Source organism: Columba livia, chromosome 2, assembly GCF_036013475.1.
Source record: "Columba livia isolate bColLiv1 breed racing homer chromosome 2, bColLiv1.pat.W.v2, whole genome shotgun sequence".
Classification (NCBI taxonomy): domain Eukaryota; kingdom Metazoa; phylum Chordata; class Aves; order Columbiformes; family Columbidae; genus Columba; species Columba livia.
Window position 1 is genome coordinate 101,176,072 of NC_088603.1, and position 24,979 is coordinate 101,201,050.

A 24,979-nucleotide genomic window follows, 5' to 3' on the forward strand; every position below is an offset into this window, starting at 1 on the left:
TTACAGGAAATATTTCTCTAAATATAGTTTCCAGCTACGTCTTATCTCCCATTTCTCCCTAAGGATGGAGCCCGAATTCAGGGGCCAGCAGATACTGCCTAAGGAGGTGTGTATCTGATTCTTGAGAAATGCAGGGTGAAACTGCCTCTTCCTCTGGTTTTGTTTTCATTTGGGGCTTTATTGTTCACTTTTGATTTGTTTGGGTTTTTTTTCTCCTCTGCATACTAGTTCAATGCTTCAATTTTTACCTGTTCGGCGTTTTTAACAGTATGATCACACTTTGTTAGTGCTTATCCAGAAAGGAAAACCAAGGAAATTAAGCCAATGGCTCTGGCAGTCAGAATATCAGAAGGCAACGGACTGACATGGGAATACTCTCAACAACCATTCCCATTACAGCGCAGCCCTTGATTTTTCATGGAGAAAGGCAACTGCAGGTGTTCAAACCAAACAGCAAACCATGTGTTTAGGAGTGAATGGCTACCTGGGCTATGCACCTTTTTAGATCTGCCACACAAGTTTTCCCACTGTTCTCTAACAGAGAACATAATGATGCCCCATCCCTGGAGACATCCAAGGCCAGGTTGGACGGGGCTCTGAGCAACCTGATCTTGTTGCAGATGTCCCTGCACATTGCAGATGGGTTGGACTAGATGACCTTTGAAGGTCCCTTCCAACCCAAATCATTATATGATTCCGAGAGTCTATGCTACCTGTGGCAGAGGGCTCCCACAGCCCACACCTGCTCCCTGACCTGCCACAGGCACCGTGCGTGGCCGTCATGGGGTCTCAAGTCCTTCTCAGGCCCTGCTCAGCCCGAGTCCCTCCTTCCCTGCCTCCCAGGGATGCTTGGAAGATACCCGGAGTGATCTGGCTAATCTCCTTCCAGTTTGTGATAAGGCACAGCACCAGGCGCTCATGCACGGGAGGGAGACAAATGCCAGAGAGGAGTTTCTGAAGCCCTGGCAGAAGTCTGCCGCAGCCTCGACTTTTGGTGTGTGGCAGAGAGCGTTTCAGTGCAGGGCTGAGGGAGTGTATGGGATTGAGGGAGTGTGTGGGGTTGAGGGAGCGTGTTGGAGTCCTCAAACAAGCTGTCTGCACAGGAAGGAGTGTCACCCTTGACTTCTAATGTTACATTTGTAGGTGACTATTAAGTTAACTTGAAAGTGCACATATAAAAAGAAGAAGAAGGAATGAAAAAAAAAAAAGCCCTAGAAAAATATTAGCTTTCCTGATCAGGCTGCACTGGGTGAGAAGTATCGTTAACCTGAGCTTCCAGGTAATTACAGCACACGGTAGGTCAGTGAATCCCTTCCAATACGCCCAAGCACAGGAACACCTCCACTGTGGTGTGGGTGGTTTTTTTTTTATGCAAAGGTCTGCTCTTTTCAATGTGCATACAATGTGATTGCTGGTTTGACACTGCAGGCTACACTGGTTTTATGAAGGATTAAATGCCACCTGAGACATATTTATCCTAAATAAATCACAAATGGTAAACTGCAGCATGTCAGTGTCAACACCCTGTACTGCAGCAGAAAGGTTAGCCATACAGGACTCGGCACCGCAAAGAATTAGCATCCAGGCTGCAAGACCACAGGGCTACAGTTAACAGGAGAAATGATCAAGAAGAAATATTTCCACTGAAAAACATTCAGTTTTTTAAACATCTGCGAGAGCCTTGCAGAGGGCCATCATTTTGTAAAGGTCACCTTTTTCCTGATAACAAACGGGAGTTGATCCTGTCACTGTTTGCTGAAGACAGTATTTAAGAGTAAGTGAACAGCCTGTCACTTTTAAGAAAGATGAGCAAGTCAAACTCGGCTAATTATGAATCTCGATGTCTAACTTGAAATTTACTTTTTTTGGGGTTTGACAAAGACACAACCTTAATTCCTGGAAAATAATACAATTTAAAAAATAATGATAAAGAGAGATGAAAAGACAGCAGGATCTTACAGCCCCAGAATGAAGCACCTTTTCTAAGCAGCTCTATCAGAAAATACACTTTTAAACAGTTGCTTCAGGAAGGAACTATTGTTTTACCTCGCCCCAACTTTCTTACAGTTGATAATTTTCAGATATTAAACATGATAGGAAACCCAGTTATCTCTAGAGTCAGCATGGCTTATACCCTAAACACTTGCACAATTATATTAAGCATGCATGAGGCACACTTCAGAAATTAGATTCTTTTATCTTTATCTATCTAGTGAGCTGGAGAAAAGAAAAGAGAAAATGCAGACATAACAGATAGCATTCGTTTGCTCCTGCTGAATGCCAGTTCTGTTTATTGCTTAATATTAAAAATCATGATGCTTCATTTTAATGCTAACATTTTATTTGAAAGACAAAAAAAAATAATCCCCAACCTTGCCAGTTTATATTTTACATTTTTTTTTAAAGAAACAAAAGCAGTTGTATTATGAAACAAATCTTCTCAACATGAACTTGCATTGAACAATTGCAGTATATCCACAAGTAAATAACTGACATTCTGGACTAAGCAAGAAATACAAGGTCACCTTTTTTTTTTCTACTTGTTAATGTCAATGTCGGAATCTTCTTTAAAAACCCCCATAACATTTCAGAAGTCGCTCACAAAATGAACTGCAAAATGGTATTTATATGAAGCACTATTTATAAGAAAAGCAAAACACTGACAGTGACAATATGTTTTTTTTCAAAAAATGTAAATTCCTTATGTAGGACTCTCATCTAAAATTAAGTGGAAGTTATAGGCATCAAGTTCTTCTTCCTGAATATGTATAATCAAGAATTTTCTGAAGTGTCACTTTTTTGAGCTCTTCTTTAGAGAAAGTCCTATGTGATACCATGAAAGAGTAGGCTACTATGAAAAATTTTATTTTAGATGCAAAAGATAGTTATTTTGTTAACATACTTTTATCCAGTGATACTTTAATGTAAGGTTCTAGAAGGCAAAATGTCACCTGTTCTTCTTTAAAATAAAGAAGGACACTGTTTAGAGTATGTAAGCTTACCTGTTCACCTTGTTACTGTGGGTTTTGTATTTTATGCTTATTTATCTGTTCACAAAAGGTACACATAAGTGGAATTATTTTACTCCTGTAATTGTTAGACAAAAATGACAGAAGGCAGGGTATTAATCTGAGACAAAATCACGTTTAAAAAAAAAAACAAAAAAATGAGCAAACAAGCAGTGAACAGAACAATACCCACACCTTTGGGGGGCTTTTTATCATCTTTTGTGGCCTGATATGCTTGTTTTATAATATTCCCATATAATAATTCTTAGAGCTATTATAACAAGATTGTACTATCCTTTTCAGTGAGCTCTTCCTCACAGCTGACCTTCGCCTCCCACAGGGTATTTTCTACCTGGCCAGGAGGACATCGTATTGAGAAGGTTTTACAGAAAACATCCCAGGAATCCAGCACCTCCATGGATCTGGTAGCTTCCAGCTTTGCCCTGCATCGAGCTTAGGAGATGAAGCTCTTCATGCTTCTTGTACTTCATTATCATCTCTCTGGCCCTTAATTACTTGTGAGCCACCCTCTGTATAAATGACCATGCTTGTTAACTGTTCTTCTGCTCTATCAGGGGATGCAGATTCTGCTTTCATAGCAGTACCAGCCTGCAAAATCTCTGGAGACTCGGCTGTCTCTATCACAGCGTGCGAGTAGACACCAGGTTCATCCTGCATGTCTGGTGGCAATTCTGTGACGATGTAGTGGGTTGCACCTTCAGAGAAGTCGCTGTCAGAACCCTGTACCATGGCTTGAGCTATTTCTTCTGCGACTATAATCTGTGATATTTCCCCATCCGACTCCACTAAATCCATGTGTTCGCTCTGGACGCTGAGCGTGTGGCTACCAGCTTCCTGCATGATTATCTGAGAGCCTTCTCTAGCCACCATATGCACAGTCCCTTCCTCATTTACAATGACCTGAGTGACACCTTCTTTCATCAGCTGGTCGGCTGCAGCCGTATCACACACAGCAAATTGTAATACTCCTTGGACCATTTTCTTGAATGCAGCCTGAGCTGTCTCCTGAGATGCAATTATAGCCGATGGGTGCATGACCCGCGTCACTACTTCCATAGTTTTGGTATCTTCCTGAGTCTCTTGAACTTCATGGAACATTTGTATTTCTTGTCCCTCTGCATCACTGGGAATGCTGGGCATCTCTGGGTTTGGCATTTGCAAGAAATCTTTGTGACTAGACCTGCATCTGTCAAGGGGTCCGGATTTGTTTTCCACTTCACCCAGCTCTGTTACAGCGCAAAGCAGGGCATCTAATGCCGAGGAGGAGTCTGGAGGATGGACTGTAGCTTCAGAAGCATCTAAGACTTCTTGTCGCATTATCTGCTGCAGTACAGCGCTACTGGAGTCAGGAACAGTGTCTATTCGAACGGCCTCCTCCATATCAGCTCCCGTTCCTTCAACCACCACCACCTGCGTGGCACCATCTGCTAGCTGCTCAGTGAGTATCTGCCCTGGGACCACACTGCTCATGTGGGAGCCGTTCTGATTTGTAGCTATGACCTGCCCATCTTCCGTAATGTGGACCACCCTGGCCATCTGACCAGCCATTGCCAGGGTCTGAAGGGTAGCCGCTGCTGTTTCTTCCACAGAGGCATCGATTGCAAAGTCGCCATCGTATCCTTGAATGATAATAACTTGCTGAATTTCTTCAGGTGACTGTGGCTGTCTTCTACTGCCCCGAAAGACCTTCTCTTTAACTGGAGAAACCTCTCCCAGTGCTGCTGCAGTAAACGGACTCGTCGTTTCCACGAAGGTGGCTCCTTGCCCCTTCAGTCGGCACTCATAGGACTTGGACACAATGCCTGCAAGATAAAAGATGCTGTTAACGTGGTGCCATGGCAAATACCTTTTCATTACTTTGACAAATTGTAGCTTAAATGGAAAAAAAATTATTTGACAATTTTTAGATTCCACTGGCAGAAAACAGATAAAATGAGCAAGCGAACAAAAACAATTTGCATGTTTTCCAAATAACATATTTACAGGTTGAAATAATTGCTGAGTTTAAGAATTCTGCAGCCTATTAACAATTTAAATGTGTTTTATAAAATACGTTGTATAAAAAAACCCCCAGATAAATACAGTATACAGTTAAAAGCCATTAACACATCTTTTATTGAAGATCCTATCGGTGATATTTCAGTACTTCAGTAATGAATTTTAGGATCGTATGTTACATTAAACATATCTGGGTGTGAAAACCCGTGGCTGATCTTCTTAATACCCAGCTTTTGTTGGCGAGGTAATTGCCGTGCTGTCATTTTGATGCCATTGTCTCCCTCTTCATTTCCCACCCAGCACCTTCTCCAGCACACCTGACTGACTCAGCCACCAGCCTAGTTACCTGGAAAAAACACTCTTACCTTAAGCAGGATATTCATTTGCTTAAAGGTAAGTTCACACTTAGGAGCTGTGTCACTCTGAGATTGAGTACTTGGCATCTTGCAGCTCCTAGCAACTTGATATGCTAAGGTGCATATCAAGCTAATATTCCAAGATAACAACAAAACTTAAAATACTGGGCTCTTTTTGTCGTCTGTCTATCTATCCATCCATCATCCATCTATATCCCTCTCTCTCTCTCTCTCTACCTATCTATCTTTTTTTCCCGTTACCAAGCTTCTGGTGGAGAACTGTACTGCGAAGCACAAGAAGTCATTTTGTTAAGCTGAAAGGCTGCAAATCACCTTCACAAGCCTAAACTGATGTTATACAACTTTCTCCATCTTAGTTTGCATGGCAGGTTACCTTTGGAAAAGAAAACAATTTAAACCGTCAGAGTGTTTCCAAGTGATGCTGCGCGATAAACCTGGCACATGCAGTTGAAGTACATTTTGTCAGGCATAAGCGAGAAGGAAGCTTACTGTGGTACAACTGGATCTTATCCCCACTTTTCCTGTGCTCTCTGTAGGCACTGACATTCACAAGACCCCCCAAAGAGCAGAAAAATAGGAAGAGGAAATCAACATAAAATGACAATTATCTTAGCTCCTCCACATTTTATAAGAGAGTAGAAGTAATTAATTCTCACAGGAATCTCGCTTTGTTGACATGATAAAAGAGGAGCCTGGCAGTGACGTGGCACAAAATCAAAATAACTCTACAAATCATGCGTTTTCCACCAGATTTCAAAATCAAAATAACTCTCCGATCATAATTTTCATAGACGCACAGCAAAATCGTGACATCTTTCCACTAAGATCATGGTAATTTATGTACGGGACACAGCATCGCTGCATTGAGGAGACGCTCCGGTCTGGGGAAGGGAAAGCAAAAGGAAATTCATCCTGTTTTCAGCTCCTGAAGAGAACACGGTACCCGTGAATCTCTGCAAGTCCAGGCTTTGCTGTGCAATTGAATGGGAAGTCTCCTGGGTGAAGAGCTACCCGGCGAATCCCTCGCAGCACTGGTAATTATGCCATTCTGACTGCTTACTTAATCTATTTGAATCCAGAGGTGAGTTAAGCCACTTCCTGACCATTAAAGTAAACTACATGGGTAAATACTGCTGTCACTAAGGGGTGTGATGAAGCTTAACTACACCAACATCTTAACCTCAGCTCAGCGCAACCCCAGCTATTCCATCACAGTTCATAAATGCGATTGCAGGTCCATCTTTTGATTCAGCAATTTAATAACTTCGAGTGCTGTCAGTACTGCTTTGAAAAATGGCTCCTATAAAATGTAACAGCCTCAATCAGATTGTAAAAGATTCACCCACTGAAGATTCTTCCATTTCAACTATAATGAATTAATGTTGAGCTGTGTAGAAGTTCAAGTGTCATTTAAACTAATGTGAATCTACTGTAACTTTAAATTTTAACTGGACTACGACCAAGAATTTACTGGGAACATCAATTTCAATTTTAGTGATTTTTTTCTTGGTAAATATGAATTGCAGATTTTACTGCTTTTCTTTTGTTTTAACAGTGAAAAGCCAAGTAGGGAGGATATTTAGAAAACAACATATTTTGAGGCTTAGCTGCTATTTCGACTTTGGAACAGTGCATTTCTATAATGGAGCACTGCTATCCAATGCAACATTTGTAGGAATTTTTAAGTATTTAAGGAACATGTCACATTATTGGACTGTATGTAGTAACAAATCATGTTGTCCTACTAAATCCAGGCTGCCTCCTGCCCCCTCTTAAGAACGGGTAAAGAGAAGGGGTAAGTGTTGGCTGACATGGCAAACATAAGCCGCAATACAAGCCCACATTAATATCAGGAAAAGTGGACTTGTTGCTGATTGTGTGTCACTGCAAATTAAAAAGATACACAAATAGGCATTAAAATGACAAAATATAATGGTACGAGAGCTCGTATTCAGACAACTTGTAAAGAGGTGTTTCATATCTAGGGGTGCAATGATCACAGAATTGGTTTCTTTCCAAGAAGTCTGTCATTTCAGCAGAGCCATTATTTATCAGTTGGAGTCCTGAGCGACTGTTAGTTTTTTATTTGAAAATGTCAGGATTTTTTAGACATTAAATCCATATTCGCAGGTTATTTTAATTCTCAGAGACCACAAACTCCTGAAATAGGGCTAAAGAAATGCTTTGATGTTTAATGTGCTTCTGGGAAACTACAAATAAGGCTTAGTACCTTTTTCCCTCTCTTTTCCTCAATACCTGACTTTCTTTTGTGTGTCTGTTTTATTCTTTTGTTACTGTCATCATTTGTTCCCCACGGAATAAATACCTTATTCTTTTGTTAAGCTTACATTTAATTAAAATGTACAGGATTTGTGCAGTAAACTCGAATGAAACAAATAAAACAAGGGCCCCCTCTCTTGAAGGCATACGTTGTGAATGAAAAATGTCATTACAGACTAAAAAATTTTGCAGTAAACAGGGCCTACAGAGAGAAGTTTCCCCCGTAATGACATCCATAAAATACACAAATGGCACTTTTAGTACCATCCTGAATATGGCATTTTCTGTGCTCTACACACAATCTAAATGGTTTGATCATAGAGCATAATACTCCATTGGGTTTATAGAACAATCAATGTTCCATAAAATGATGTATTTATCCAATAGTAGGCTCAGCAGTTACTGGTGTATGACATTGTAGGACACTGGCTTTGTACTGTTCAGCAGCACACATGCTGGCTGTAAAACTTATCTAACACTACTTCAACAACTTCATCTCATCTGTGTCAAGTAATTTGTTGAAGCCTCAGCCTGGTTTAAAAAAACTTGTAATAAAAATTCATAGAATTTTCAGGAGAATGAAAGCTGATGACAATAGAAAGGTCACATTGTGGCACCACTCGCGGGGTCGGGGGTCAGCCGCAGTTCTAAAACAGAAAGTAGATTTCATGCATCGTGTAGCAGATAAAGACGGCATTAAGGAGACTTGTCTCAGAAAGAAATGCGTAATGCGTCAGGAAGGTCTGGGCTAATATTATATGTAAAGCAGCACTTTGCTCTCAGCCAGCAGCCTCTTTAGAATTCCAACCCTCCCTCAAAAGTTGGAGCAAGCGGCAGTGCAGGGCAGGCCGGGCCGAGGACATCCTTCACCAGGAGCACCTTTAGGACAAAGCAGTAAGTCATCAATGAAAGAAGCTATTACGACGGCGGAAATGATCTGCATTTACGCAGCAAGCTTCAACCAGCCATTTTTCCTTTTCCGCAAAAGTTCTAAGAGGCCTGATTTATAGCGCCCTATTCAGCAACACTTAATTTTTCAGACTTTGCTGATCAGCTGTGTTATTTATTGACACGTACAAACATTTGGTATCTAGTAAAATGCAATGAATATTAAAGAATGCAAATGCAAAGAAACATATTTTCCCCAAATTAAATACAACCTTCAAGGAATTTAAAAGATACAGAAAATTCAACTTATATTGGGCATCACTTGGATGAGCAACTGATTTGTAGTATTTTAGAAGGTATTTTCTACAGAGCGGTACAATATTTTGAATGGTCTGGTAAGTTAACCGTTCAGATTCATAAGGAATAATTCAGGCCTTCATCAGGCTCACAGTTTCTGTTCTTTTTGTTGTTGTCATTTGTTTTTTCTTTTTCCTTATTTTTGTACTGATTTCTAATTAATTGAGTGCAGTGTAAGAACTGTGGCATAATGTCTTAACTTTGGGATTTCCTTGATTTTGGAAACCATGACAATAAGCCATATTTTTCAGATCTCCGTTGCCTTACCATAGTAAAAACTCTTCTTTCTCATTTGTAAGGTTTTTATGTACAAGCAATACACGGGCCAGCATTTTCTAAATCAGCCCGTTAAGCTACTAAGAGCTTGTGAAGACTCATTCATGTCTTTTGCTGAAGGAAAGAAAATAGGATGGGTCACACCAAGAACTCAAATAAATCAGCAAGCCAAAATGGCTCTGTCAGAACTATTATGTCCACAAAGGGAGCAAATATTTATAAAGCAGTACAAATAAGTATAGCTATAAGGGACTTAACCAGTCTCTCCCTAAGAGACGCCAAAAAATCCACCATTGACACAAGGCATGTAAATCTCAAGAGATACCGATGCAGCAAGGGTTTTTACTTTCAGTATATTAGTACTGTAAAAGATAATTTAAACAACAAAAACAATTCCCAAATAATGTTCACGGTTCGTTTTATACTTAAAAATCCAGTAACATCACGTTTCAATGCTGAAACTGAAAGCATCCTTAGCTTCTAGCTTTGTCCTTAACCACTCAATCATGTTTAGAAACTTCAAGGTCTTCTAAGAATCGCTTGAATAAAGGATGAAGTTTCAACATTTCAGGTACCTTAAACAAAGCAGCAGATGTCCTTTTAGCTTCCTTAAAATGTAAAAGGAAATATTTTCGTAATTCTTTTTCGAAAAACAGATTGAAATTTCCTGCTTGTTATTTTTACCTCCCACACCTTAGAAGACTATGACAACAGCAAGAAAAAGAAACAAAGGAAAAAACAACCACCAAAATAAATAGCTGAGCTGAGTTAGGGTGTTTAGGCAGTTTGTTTGGTTTGGTCTAGTTTCTCTCCAGTGTCCAATTAACCTTTGGGAAAAGGCCTTCTCTGTGAAAAATTTCAGTTTCTCTTTTCCTGCGCTCAAGGTCAAAAATGAACCCTATAGAGCTGAGTGTTACAGAAGCTATGCAAATAAAAAATATACATACTGAAACTCCCACTGATCACGGCAAACACGTACCAGTGTTAAGGTGCAGATCTTACAACTGCATAACCTGCACAGTGACCAGTTTTGTTGTAGACTACTTTTCCTTTTTACCCGCTCGCCACCACGCAGGCTTGTCTTCTCAGCTCCGACACGTGAGCAAAAACCTCACTGTGGCTTATACAGCAATTACCTCTATGGACAAGCAGCATTAGGAGTGTATTTGGGGTATTTTAGCCAGCTCTTCCAGCGCAATTTAGCAGCTGGAGGTGAGGGTAGCCGGCCTGGACATCTCTTGGCAGTCCAGCTTCAAAGGCTGCTCTGGCCCTCGGTTTGGGAACATCTGACATTGATGCTGCACGGACGGACTTTTTCTGGTTTACCTCCCGCAGTGCAACTGGAAAGTGCATTTTTAGCACTGCTAAATCAGAATCCTGGTTTCAAGAGGTACCGGTCGTGCTTGGTCAAACCAGAGATTTCTGTTTCCCAGGCAGACAGAACACAAAAGATAATACAAAAAATAATATGAAAGCTAATATGAGAAAATCAGGGGAAAGAAACCCCAACAACCCAAACCACAAGCTCTGCTCATAAGGAAAATATTCTGGATTTCTGAAACAGGTCTAGTCCCAGATAGTGACCGTTTTGTAAAAAAAAGCAAAAACCCCTTTTTGTCATTATTATCTCAGCAAGAGTTTTTGTTTTTCAATAACAGATACATTTAGATCCTGGTCTTATAAACAGTTATTATCAAGAGCACTGCTTACTGCCATAGTTAGCTTCAATAGTCTCAAAAGGACTAAACATGGTAGCTTGCATTATGCATCGTGTTTGCATAATCAGGCCCTTGGGATTAACAATTCTGAAAGCGGCCTGCCTCCCCTAACATTTGATGTACATATACACACTAAAGAGAACAGACACTTGTAAGGGATACCTAAAATAAACCATCATGTTATTAAATGATCAAGCAGAAATTATATTCTTCTGCATACCTATCAAATACAAGTATCGTGATTTCCTGTATTTATTTATTCTGATTTATGCACCCATTCAGTAAAAAGGAGCACCTGTTCTTTGCTGGAGGGCACGTCTCAACCCATTTGAAAAGCACAGCAGTTTTTAGGGGGGATGCTTGGGAAGAACTAGAAATGGTAAGTTTAGCTGGTTCCTTTTTTTCGTTAAGATAACAGAAACTACCATTTCAATGTCATAGTCATATCTGTATTTCATTTATAAATCCAGCTATGTTACAGTGTATATTCATATATTTCCAGAGTAAATTACAGGAAATAACCATTTGTCTTCATTGTAGACACCTTTGTATGTATAGTAGAAAACAAACCTCTATTCAAGAACTGCACAGAGGCACCATTAAAATCAAATTTACAGTAAACAGAACCTGCAGCTGGGGTAAAACACTAACTGTTAGTATTTTAATTATCAGCAAAGCTTTCGGAGGTCTAACATCTGCTCATAGCCAAATGACAGCAGCTGCTTGTGTACACTTAAAACAATGTGAATTTCTTCTATAAATATTAAAATGAATCGTATGTTGTGTGTTCATTGTGGGTATATTCCTATTAAGCTGTTGAAGTATACAGGGCATTTTGAACTTCTTTCTTGTGGCAAATTCATAAAGGGCTGACCTCTTCAAAAGAATGAGAGGCGAAGACAGCAGAAATTCTTGAGTCTGTAAATTGAAAATGTTTAGAGACGATACTAGAGGTCACCCCGCTGCCAAGACATCGCTAGTAAATGCTAACAAAACATCAGCGGTAAGTTCTGATCACTGTGCACTACAGCAACTTCAAGGACAAGACTTCTCAGCATGCAAGGTGTCAGGAGTCTATGGGATGGCTTATATCAAGAGCTAATACTCGTCTAATAAGTAAAGCAATTAATGCAACGTCTTATCAGAAAAAATGTTCTATACCGATATCCAAAGCATCGGAGGAGATGAGTGCATTCTCTTTGCAGACTTCATCCAAATCATACTGGAATGAGCCCTGATTCATATGATTAGAAGTAATAAACTGTCAGGAATAAGGAGCTATGCTGGGCCAATATGAGATCAGGTAATTTTGCTAAAAAGGGTGGGCTTCATAGCTTAGTTTTGTACCTTTTTATCTGGACACTGACATACAGCTGATATTTTCCTTTTTGTCCCTCACCTGCTTGAGAATATCAGAAAGAAACCTGGAGGAGTGACATACATCTGGTCAAATGGCAGAGGCTGGTACATTGAGAAAAAGAGGGCGTTACAACCAGTTTCAGAAGAAAACAAGGGAAGGGGATTTTATGGGTTTGAGTTGCACACGTTTTCAGTGAAGAAAGATCTATTTATTTGCTTTTATAGCACCAAACATAATGCCAGTGGCTAATAATATTTATATATTTTTGCAATAGATGTACAGCTGGAAAGGAGCCCTATGATCATTTACTGTGAAAGCTGCAGGTCATGCCACTCTGTGTTTTGAAGAAAACAACTGATTAGACACTTCAGCCTTACACATGTAACCACAACACAGGATCAACCACCAGCACAGCTGTCCTCAAACTGGTACATGGCATTGAGACAGAGGTAAATTAATTACGAATGTGGTTCTTGATCTTCTGACATCAGATTGCTCACCTCAAAAGTTGGTCTCATGTAAGGGATCCAGCTATTGAGAAGCAGGGAGTAGGGCTGGTGATGGGTGGTCCAGGTGCAATGCTGAGGATTTCCCCTCTGCCAGCCCCTCACTCCTCCCAAGGCCCTGATGGCATCAAGGCTTATAATGCCTAAAATTGTGATAGCTGCAAAAAGATGCTGATTTTTCAGCTCAGAGCGTCACAGGTTTAGCAGTGACTCTATGATGACTTAGGAAGCATGAAGTGGAATACACGCTGGTTCTGGGAGGTGGGATGGGAAGTAGAGGCTGGAGAGACGGGTAACTCCTTTATACTACTTCCAAGGGTCGAGTTTGTGACAAAGTCTTCTTTTCATGATTCACCTCTGGTGAAGGATGGAAGCGGCATGTTTCCAGCACATCTTCAAAGAAAGAGCTGTTCACAGAACTGACCCTTCTCCTGAGAGAAACATATTTTCAGTGCTACTGACAGGGTAGTACTTAAATGAGCTGTCTTCCACTTCCAGCGTTGGAAGGCACTAGGCTGTACGTAGATAAAACAAGACAGAAGACACCAAAGGTGTTGCTTTCTGAGCCATCACTGAGCACTATCAATGCAGGAATTGCTGGGCTGGTGTGAGTGCCAGGGCTGCACGGGATGGGCAAAGTGAACGGCAGCAGCACAGCTCTGCCTCCGTGCTCAGAAGCCCCTTACTCGACTTGCTTCCACTGCAAATTTGCACTTCCAAGACCTGAATAATTTTCATGCCACGATGTCGACAAAACTACCCCAAATTGTTGGTTAGCTAGAGGTAGAAATCAACAGCTTTTAGATGGCATATGGAGTTAATACTAAATTAGGAGGAAGTGTTAACATTGCTACAAAGAAAAACAGGATGTAAAATAAGTAAATACACAAGTAACAATGCAAGATTCAACTTGTGCAACTGCATACTAGCACTTGTGGAGGTAGTAAGTATGCAAAACTGACATTCATTGATACACAAGTCCCTTGAGAACTGTAATGCTGAAGAAATTTAAAGAATGACAGAGTTAATCAAATTACATGTGAGTTTCTGAAAATGTAAGACAGGAAAAGAAAATGGGCCAAAGCAATTTTTAATTGCACATTCAAAGACACGTCTGCTGTGCATTTTTCTTGTACAGATACAATTGAATTATGTCTTGACCTCTCTAGGGGAGAGATCTTGACTACGGAATATTCAGAACAGTGAAACAAGAACTATTAGAAGGGTGACTTGCATGGAAATATCGAAGAATTAAGTGCACGTATTCTGGCTACATATTCTGCAAATGCTGAAAAGGGAGGAAAATTTTTGTCCCTTTTGATTCAGCATAATCTGATTTTGCTGAAACACTAGAACATTCCTGCCCTACTGCGGGAAGACATTTGGACATGGTGAGCAATGGAAAGCCAATCCAGCTACCTCGTCCGCTTCCAGGTGCCAGGGTGACAAAGATCCCAGTTGGAATAAATTGACTGCAGAGTATTCAGAATATGATTTAACCCAGGTCATCACAATTTGTACTGCAAACCCATAGTATTCCAGAACAGTTCAGTGAAACATCCACGTGATTCTGCAGCAACTACTTAGTTATCTTTTGTAAACAACTCCGTTCTGAGCTAAAGTTCACCCAAGACCATGGTGCCTTAAGTCTTAAAAAGCCAAAGAATTTGCAATGACTGTCAATCATTTGAAGCACGCAACCCATTCAAATAGTAAACAAACCCTGCCACTGTGTCAGGTCATTTCATTAGCTATTCTTACTTTTTCCTTCCCAAGACCCAATTTAGACTAGAAAAAGAGGGAATATTTTAAAACTTATCAGTGATCACATTTTTCTAATATATTTTAAATGCCACTTAGCTAATACCTCTGATAGCACTTATTCAAAGATTTATTATATGTATCTGTCTACAACTGAAGCCAAATAATGCTTAAAAGCATGTTAATTAAATGACGCCAAGTGCTTTAAAAACTCCATGGCTCCTAGTATACTTGTCTGTAGCATGATGCACAGTGCAGTGAATGCATTTCTTATTCTGCTGTTACACAGGACGTGCTATAGCATCGTGAGTGGTAACATAAGTGGACCCCAAGTATTATTACTATTGCTGGAAATTCATGGTTTTCGGTGCAGCAGACGAAATTTCAGAGGAAGGTATGATCCTTTTTGTGAAAGTGGTAAAGCTTGTGATATGTGACAAGACAGAGACCAGATAACACCCCCACCAAAACCAAAATAAAACAGAAGCCTGGAGCTAGATACCTGGAAGACCTGATTTTTCAAAAACACTGAGAAACTAACAGCTCCTGCTGACACTTATGTTAAAGGGTTCTTATTTCAGCTACTTTTTTTTTTCCTTTAATACCTCTCACTATTTTCCAGCTGCCGTATTTTAGTGAACTAACAGTTTCCTAAGTTCAGTCACATAACAGACAAGCTGTGCAGGAGGACTCGTTGTGGTTTGTCATTTTGACGATGTGCAGATTCAAGAGCTTCTGAGCAGCCCGTGCCCATCACAGACTGAAAAAGCAGCGATGAGCCCCAGGTAGGGCTTACTTGGAGATTTCATAGCTACACCTTTCAGTACCTGCTCTGGTGCTCCAAAACCTGTTGAGGTTCACCATTCACATGCTTCTACTGAAACCAAAAGACTCTAAAGCTACTTGAATGATATTATTTTCTTAATAAACAAGACAATACACATATTAAAACAGACACAGAACAAAAATTGTATCAGTATCTAAAAGAACAAACTGAAAGAAGTCCAAAATTAATGTATTTTTTTCTTCCATGTGTATTTTTTAGGGTCTCTTTCACAATAGAGTGAATTTTATACAAGATTTCAAGGTCTGTGTGCCTAAAGCTAATTTCCTCAATGAGAACTAGGTAGGAAGATTGGCCTGCTTTCTACCAGCACTAGGCACAAGCACTTGCAAAAGCAAACTGAAGAGAACACATTTAAAATCTAATGGCATTTATCTAAACATGTGCCTCTACAACTGTATCTCTTGATTTGCTCACAATTATTAACATATTTATCACTAAGTAACACCATCATTATTCTAACTTTTCAGGCAGACAAGTGAAAAACAACAAAAAGTGTGTTGCCAGGGTCACGATAGAATTCCCAGGTGTACTGAGTCCCCGCTTTATGTCTTAATCACAGCATTATCATTTCTTAGAAGAGCCTATTGTCAACTCCAAGAGTTGAGGTACTCCATTTACCCACGGTGAAGCACTAGTCACATCATTGCAATTTCCCTGATAATGCCCTGTCAATGAATCAACCCCATGCTCATGAGCAGAGAGGAGTTCAGTGTCCATGTATCCTATAATGAGGAATGCCGGGCTGCAGTCTCGGCTGAGGTTGTCATAGGTGTCCACTGATACCATCTGCAATTACAGAATTTTATGAGATGGAAACTGGTTCATTATGAAAAAGACCAAGTCTACCAGCTCATTTCACAGATGTCAGATGGTAGACTTCCTGATCATCATGATTCTTGCAAGTGCATAAGAAGTGGCCTGTAGTCAGACTTTTGGGAATTAAGCATAGAGCTAATGCTAAGCATAGGCTTAAATGCTTCTCTAAATTGGACCCTTAGTTAGCCCCAGTCTATGACATATTTAAAACAGGGACTTATACTCTTTAATTTCTGCTTTATAAGGGTCAAATCAACACTGCTTGTCCTCAGAGGAAGGCAGTCACAGAGTTAGCTAAAAATCACTTTTGCCCTCAGCCAAATAAGTCTCTCTCAGACTGAAATAACTGATCCTAACTATGCAAAATGACTGTATGAAACACGTTCAAAAGCATCTGCTGAATTCCATTTTGAATTGTCGCCTATTCAAATAAATGAATAAAGACATCCCTTTTAACAGGCTAAAGTACATTATGGATAACTATGTGCTTTGTAGTTTTTAAAACAAGTTTTATCAAAAACTTGACTATTACATTTAAGAAACATACGTAGTATGGAAAAAAAGTCGTTGATACATCTTTCTTATCACAAAGTAGTCCTCTCCAATACACACGCGTTTTTACACTCTCAGACAATTATACATACACTTTCAAATCTGGTAACTATCAGCTTAAGCAAACATCTTAATTTCAGACAATTCAGTCTAATTAAGAACACAGAAATTAAAACCATTCTCTAAGCACTGCAAGAAGTACAGATTCCTTCTGCAGCTGTCAAGAAATGAAGCACTGTTTGCTACAATATAGCCCCTTCCACCTATTCCAAAATGACCCTGCTCCTGTTGGAGGTGAAATTTCTGCATTTATTAATTCATTTTTTTAACATGACATCACAGAAAAGCTAGTGGTGCTTTTAGCAAGAGGACTTAAAATACTAATGCAGGCTCTAGCACCACTCGGTGCTTTGGGTGAACTTTGATACTCTGCAGACTGAAGGGAAGGTGCTGATGACAACGCCTATCATCCTAAACATTAGGAAACCTGCTTATCTCAGAGTCTTCCTTTCTCCTCGTGCAACTGCCTCAAGTGGCAGTGACAGACACGCTCAGACCATGGTCTCTGGCCTTTCAGATGTTCCTTTCACAGGCCAGTTTCCACAACAAAGATACAGCCTCCCTTGGTCAATTTATCACAACCTTCCTCAACACTTCCCTTCCCACACACGCACTTGGTATCCCATCTGCCTCGTCACGAAAAAAAACAACAGAACAAAAGCCCACCCACCATACAAAAATTATATTGTATATTTGTAGATTAATGGGTTGACTCTGGCATCTCAATTCGAATGGATCTGCAACCACTGTGTTTAGCCCTGTGTGATTTCAAATAGAATTACTCCTGATGAATTTGAATGCAAATTCACAAAGCATTAAAACAAACCATGTTTAAACTCGTTGGTTCATCAGATGCAAATATTGTGCATTAAGCAGGGAATACCCATTCATGAAAATAATGAAAACTGACACCAATATAATAAAATCATTACAGGTTTATGGATTCTGGGACTTAAACAAGCCATACCGCCTTGCTTCTCCTAACTGATTAAATGCTTCTTTGCAGTTTATGTTTGATCTGCAATTCAAAACCAAATTAGTTTAGTCTTTGAACCCAGAACCTTGGAAAATTGCTAGGAGGTTCTAATTCGGATTTGTTTGGGGAGAAGGGCCGGGGAAGGAGGGGAAGGTGTGGGGGCAGGGAAGCTGGTAGTGTGACTGAGAACAGCCAGCACAGGAGAGGGGAAGCAGTCAGATAAATCGAGGTTTACAGACTCTACCAGCTTCATAAAACCAGCGCATGAGTCGCATTGTGCAGAACAAAAGGCAATGATGATAAAATTGGGCACTTTTGTCTTATAAAGCTGGCACAGATGGCTCTGCCACACCACATGCTTCATTTTCATGAAACTTCAATCACCTTCACTTTGCATCATGTTTGGAGACAAGGGGGTTCAGTGCAGCAGGGCAAGGGATTGCCAGCTATTTCTGGGATTGACTTAGAGCGAGCCAGCAAAAATAAATGCAGCCATGTTCTAGCTGATATGGAATTGCATCTAAACAGTTTATATAGTGTGGGTCTTGCATTAATCCTCCCTTGTCTAATTATCATGAATAAGTTCTCATTCTCAGTTAGATTAAAACAGTTTAGCTCAAAAGTTTTAAGTAAAATCTTTGTATATAGATACTACATTCTTCTCATAAGGATGAGATTTAAAACAGCAAAACATTCCTCACTAAGGCATGTATTGCTGATAATGCACTATTTTGCTGCACAAGCTATGTAGTGTAAAAAGTTCTTTGCTGCATCATGATCTGCTCCAATTTGTGTATAAATAGCACTTGTAATAAAAGGAAATGTAACACCAAGTTCTACTAAAATAATAGCTCCAAAAGAGGTTGGGAGATAATGTAGCTAACACACAACAGAAAAAATGAAGGGCAATTGCAATAGCTCTTTCTCAAAATCATTTTGTTTCTCTCTCTTTTTTATTTTTTTTTTTTTTTTTTAACCCATCTACACCAACATTTGAAGATTTATATACTGGGATGGTCTGAGGGGAATTTGGTTCATGGAGTTCAGGTATCATCTCAATGTGCAGTGAACACCAGAAAGCCCAGCTTTAGAAAGCAACCCTCTCCATAAATTCAACTAGTCATCCCAGGAAAGCTCCTAATTCTGAGGGCAGAGACGCACAAGTGAACAGATCTAACTAGCTATGAAGTCCTTACAAACTACATTTTTGAATGCGAATGTCTTGGAGTAGATACTCAAACCCGTATTTAAAAGACTGCCAGGCATTTCTATGAGGCAACATGCAACACTACACTGACAACGCAGCTGACACTGGGCCGTGGGGAATTTGAGAGGCCTGGCTGTTCTAACATTTCAGCAATGCAGTACCCACTGCCTCCATTCAGCTTTTATAAATCCTTACCTGGCCAGCAGATCGAGAACTCCCATTCCTATGACAGCCCTGTAATTTCTACCTACAGGTTTGTTACTTCCAGTGCACAGCACAGGGAACAATACCGGTCAAAGGTTATGAGTAAAATTCGGGCCGTGTGCAGGACATTGACAAAATTCCAACTGATTCTCAGTGTGACTAATACAATTTTGGACTAAAAAAAAAATAATCCGGATTCTGCTCATACTTCATCATTTAATGCCAGCGCTCTAAGATACATCCTGGCTTCCAACTGGCATTAAGATGCTGGTTAAAAGCCACCTAAGTCCCGACTCGCCTGGGATAGTCACTGCATTTAACTCTCTTGTTCTTCCCACACCCTTTTTCATGAGCACAGTCAACAGAAGTATTTGAGACAGATTCATTTTGTTACAAAGAAAGACAAATGTCTGTCACGCTTTCTTATCAATTGTGAAACTGGTCCTGAAATGAGACCAAAATAGCTTCTGATTACGGATAATTTCTGTGAGCCACGAGGCAGGTGAGGACTTGTTTTTCCCTCATGACCTATTGGCTAAGTTCTTGAGTGCTGCTGAGAAGTTGCTGTAGCATTAATTAAAATTTGTACTGGTTGAAGTGATGTACCACAAAACCTTTGCTTTAAGAGGTGCTGAATACCAGAACAAACTCGGCTTCTCAGTGCTACATGCATATTCTGTTTTTTGGGGGCTTTTTTGTTTTTCTTTTTCTCCACTGTATGAATGTAGGAGAAACACAATACTCAAGCAGAAAGGACCACCTCAATCTGCATTAGAATGAGATGTACAGGTAGGTAGTAAGTGCCAATCTGAGCACTCAGATGTGGAATTAGGACTTTGTATATAGGCACTTATTTTAGAAAGTGGATCTCAAAGGATATATCGGGTTGCCCACTTAGCTTGGAAAACCCTGCTCCAGTTTTAAAAGCTACTTGTCACTGCAGAGCAATTTTGAAGCAAAGTGGTATGTTTGGTGGCCTCATTTGCATGACAATCCCCAGAATGCTCTCCTAACTCACAGCTATTTTGTGGAAGGGCTGATGCATTCAGGCTTTGAGAATAAACCCAAATCATGTGGGTGTACCAGTGCACATAATTTTAATACTTCCCCCCAATCCACCTGCAAAAGGTAGAACTATTGAAGTGGGTAATCATTATAGGTAACTGAACTAACCTGTTCGTCATCAACATTTCCTAGAAATCAAAACTACAAATGGTAATTTGGCAAGTCTCTAACACATTCATTGATAAGCTCCTACCCACGTGTATATGCTTTAAGTCTTGACATCAGTCATCAAGGTTTCTGTGAAGAGCTGTCCCAATATATGAACAATCAATTAGGAAAACTAAGCAACTTAAGACACAAAGCACAGAGATAGAGTAATAGTTCATCAAGATGGACTTCACTCTTCTCCTGCACTCCTCTCCTCGTCTTTCACAGCTTGCTACACAAAATAAATGCACTACATCGACATACCCTGCAGTACAGAATATCCCAGGCTGCTCTATTGTGTGGATCTCACTGCTGAGAAGCTGTAACACTAATTGTCAGTTTCCCATGATCAAAGTAATTTGGTTAAATAATTGGTTTACATTTACAATGTTTTATTTGCCTCACAAAAATAAATGTTATAACAAAAGTTCATCTGAAGAGGAGGGAGTGCTGTGGTGATAACACCAATATGGTGCCAACATATGGAGAAATATGTGTGTTTTGTGTATATAAACAATGATATGAAGCTTCAGCTGTTTAGAGAACAAAGCTTTACACCTGAGTTAGCCTAATATTATGATATGTGCATTCTGCTGTGTGTGTGTACAAGGGGTGAAATTCTTCTTGTGCTGTTAGATTTTGGCACTGAAATTAAGAATACTGTTTTAAATGCTGATTAGCTGGTGATCATTTATAACTTGATTGTTGATAAATGATGACATTTTTTTCTATTTATCTGTGACATGAAGTCTGCACTCAGGTGCGAAACAACGGCTTTTCTATACCTAAAGTCAGGTTGGTGACATCACGATAACCCTTCAAGCCATTCTTGGCTTTTCAGATGTTTTTCTCTCTTTTATTTTATACAACATGTGGATTTGACGACAATTTTTACAGCTCCTCCCCAGATGCAGAGAGGGAACACAGTAACTCAGTGCCTGCAGCAGTCGACAGAAGCTGTTTCCTTTAACTTCCCTCTAGACGACCAGGCGTGAAGAACGGATGAAACATTTTCCGTCAGCCACCAGAGTGGCTCTTTTTTTTTCCTCCAAATGTCGCTAGAACAGCTTCATTCAGAATAGGCTGCCACCCGAGCGCCTTCAAAGTTCTGCCAGAATGGCTTAAACTCAAAAGTAATTAAAAGCTTTTGAAAAACTCATAAGTCAAGGGAGGTGGCATAACACCCATTAATTACAGTGCTCAGTGATGTCACACCTGTGACTTATTAGAGACTATCCTGAAGTGGGTTCAGAGCTGCTGTTCATAATTCATAACAGTATTTTGAAGACTGCCTGTTGAAAAGCAGTATCTAATTGGGATGGTACTTATTTAACAACAGCTGATTGCATCATATAAAGAATAATACGGTGGCTTTTGTTGTAAAACTATGGCAGATGAACACACGTTCAAATACCAAACACACCATCACGAAACGGTGCACCTACAGTGGTACCGCGACCCTGTGGTAACTCTGATCTAGTTTGACTTCAGCTCTGTTAACTTCAGTCAACAGTCAACTCTAAGAAGGATAGAAGAAGAGAACTTCAAAGGACAAGTGTGCTTGCTGTTTTTTTCCAGTGGGTCCTGATGCTGACTAATTTTTAATATATTAATACTGCTATTGGTATCAGAAGGTCGATGTGCTTTTGCTTAATTATGTGTGGCTGCACTTGCAGGATTTAAACACTAGCGAGGGAAGTAAAATCCTGAACAGGTTACCTTTAATAAACAGGGCTCTGTTTATTTCCATCAGTCTTCAAACGTTATTTTGCTAGAATATAGGACACATCATCTATAGAACATTAAATGATATAGAACAATACTAAATTTTATGAATTTGCAGTAAAACTTGTCTGTATCCGATACTCATTTACCGAAAAATATTGCAATGTTTCTGCAACAGATTTAAACCTGCAATTTGCTTTTTTTCTTTGTCTGGTTTTAGTTTAAATGGAAACAAACCTTACAGTATGGAATTGGCTTAAGGTCACCTGTCTACAAGGGATTACTGTGTAGTTCCTTTTATATTTTTCCCCCTACTAGTTTGAGGGACAAAAGGGCAGCAGTACCCTAAGGGCTTTTTCAAATAACCTCTTTAGCAAATAAAGTCATACCCTATGTATAGAGGCCATTTTATCCCAGTCCCATGGGCTGCCTGTAGGGTAAAATACTGAATTTTTCTGGCATATGTCAGCAAATGTGAAAAAGAGGACGACTCCTTACAGAAAGTTAAAGGCTGAATGAAAGAATGTGAATTTCCTTAATACACTAATTTAAAACATTGTATATTGAAGCTGAAGACATCAGCTGTAAACATCTCGGAGAAATACTGGAATACATTTATATGAACCATACAGAGACTCAAATACCAACAGCTGATTCATTATTCTATGGCTTGAAAACACAAGAGATTCGGTTTACCTGAAATATGAAACAAACAAACAAATATATTTTCTCTGGGGAAAATAAATAAAACGATACTGCGCCTTTTCTTTCTGGACGTAATCTTATGACTGCGTCAACTTCACATTACCATAAACATCTCTGCAATCGAGTGTCAAGAAGGAATCTGCTATGCTTATATAAATTACTATAATTGTTTTTATTGCTGCACTTCCTGCACCCCACTTCTGCAATTGGTTGAAAGATAATGTGCAAACCCCAAAACTTCCAAGTATTCGTAAGGTATAGAGTAATGGTTTTAAAGCAAATGATTTGACAGCTGCAAATGCAGGATAACACCTAGTTACATTATAGAAACAGTGTGGATAATTACTTTTTTCAAAAGGAAAGACTCCACGGACCACGGTCCTGTCTGAATTTCCCTGCAGCTCAGATAATGTGCAGTAATACAAATCCTGTTGTCACCTCAACCTAAGTCTTTTTATCATCTATACATCAGTAAGAATGATGAGAGACGTCCCATGATTCTAACAGCCTTCCTTTGAAGGATCCACATGTTAATTACTGTGCTAATTACGGTTTTTGAATAACCAAATGAAGTAAGCAGTCTATGGGAGGTACAGGCATAAACCTAAGACTGAGAAAATACTAGTTACTGAAGTCATCAGTGTAAACTGACACATTGAACATGCTTAAAAGAAGTAGAAGCAGATTTTAAAAGACAAGCATCTTCAATAATTAGGGTTCCATACAGGAAAAAGAAATGTTATTTCTTAATGGCAAGTGCATTTAAACTGTTATCTAAAGATCTGAAGGTAAGCCTGCTTAATTCACTGCTTCTTCTTTTGTTATTAGGAAAACATAATTGTTCCAAATAATTAGCACTAGAGTACATCACAAGCTGACAACAAAATTATAGAAATCTTCATACTCAGATCCGTCTAGCTGGCTATTAGGAACAGTTTCTGATCATAACCCATTAGTTGAAGTGCTGTGAGTTCTTGATTGCCACTAAATAACCTCAGATATCTGCCTAAGTTAACAGCCTCTATTTATTCAGAGTTTTCTTGACAGTAAAAATTGCTTACGATTTTTACAGCTGCCACACAAAAGAACAGTATCGGATGTGCATACTTGGAAGATTAGGTGATAAAATAATTGAAATGTGGATTTTAGACACAATTTTAACTCCTAACTTTCTAAATGAAAAACAGCTAAGGGATTTCAGTGGGCTACAATGGCACTATTGGCTTTCCTGTTTATTAAAAATTAAAATGAACACATGCCAAATCTTTCTATTTGTGATGTCCATGCTAATTAAAATAAGATTTGTTTGGGGTGAGTTTTTTGGCATAACAGCCCTACTTTGTCTTTTTTTTTCCATTGAACACCGACTAATCAGCAGCTAAAGATTTCTTTGTATTTTAAAGCTCAAGCTTTTTTTTTCTTTGGCTACTTTCTTGTGAATAACGCCAGGACATAAATGGCTGTTAATTCATTTCCTAAACAGCTAACTAGCATGTATAGCACCAGAGCAAAAGCTACTGGAAAGCGTGGCACATTCTTGAAAGACACTGACAAATTAATCTTTTGACAGAAATCACTGCTGTAACTCCAAAAGGGAAAAAACCCCAAAACGCAACCAAAAAGCCCTCACACGTATGGTGAGAAGTTACTTAGTTACTTACCCAGTTTCAGTGAGTGGATTATTGATAATATAATACAGGCAAAACGAAAACTTGTTTAAATTTCCAATCTAATACTTTAGTTATCTACAATGCTATTTGAAGCCGCTTCCAAAATGTTTTTTTTTTGTGATAATAGCTTGGTTTATAAACCTACAAAGCTTTATGTCAAAGCCCATGAGGGATAACTTTGATTGCTAGAGTAATTAATGATGCCGGATAGTAATATGGATTTTCTGTTAAGATTTGAGTTTGAAGTTAATTAGTCTCCACATTATGATTTGCTGATTAATTACAGATATTTAGTTATAAAGAGAGATGTTAATTATTAATCTAAAAAATCATCTAGTGTAATTAACTAAAACTTTGACGTCAGTCACCACTCTCCTTGTATGTAACTTCCAAGGTGCAAATTCTTTGGAGGAAAGCACAGGCCTTCCCCAAAAGGTGAAAAAAACCAAAAATCC

The 24,979-nt window shown here is 39.4% G+C and overlaps 1 protein-coding gene across 3 annotated transcripts in view; it reads right to left on the reverse strand.

The window, feature by feature from the left end:
- Positions 1-2,259: 2,259 nt before the first annotated feature.
- Positions 2,260-24,979, reverse strand: part of ZNF407 (zinc finger protein 407) — a 349,389-nt gene continuing 326,669 nt past the window's right edge. The window contains exon 9 of one of the 3 annotated variants that reach the window (XM_065053014.1): positions 2,260-4,831. In XM_065053014.1, coding sequence (XP_064909086.1) covers positions 3,480-4,831 — 1,352 coding nt within the window. In that variant the 3' untranslated portion in view covers positions 2,260-3,479. The remainder of the gene's footprint in view (positions 4,832-24,979) is intronic. The other 2 variants (XR_010470399.1, XR_010470400.1) reach the window with 2 other exon arrangements.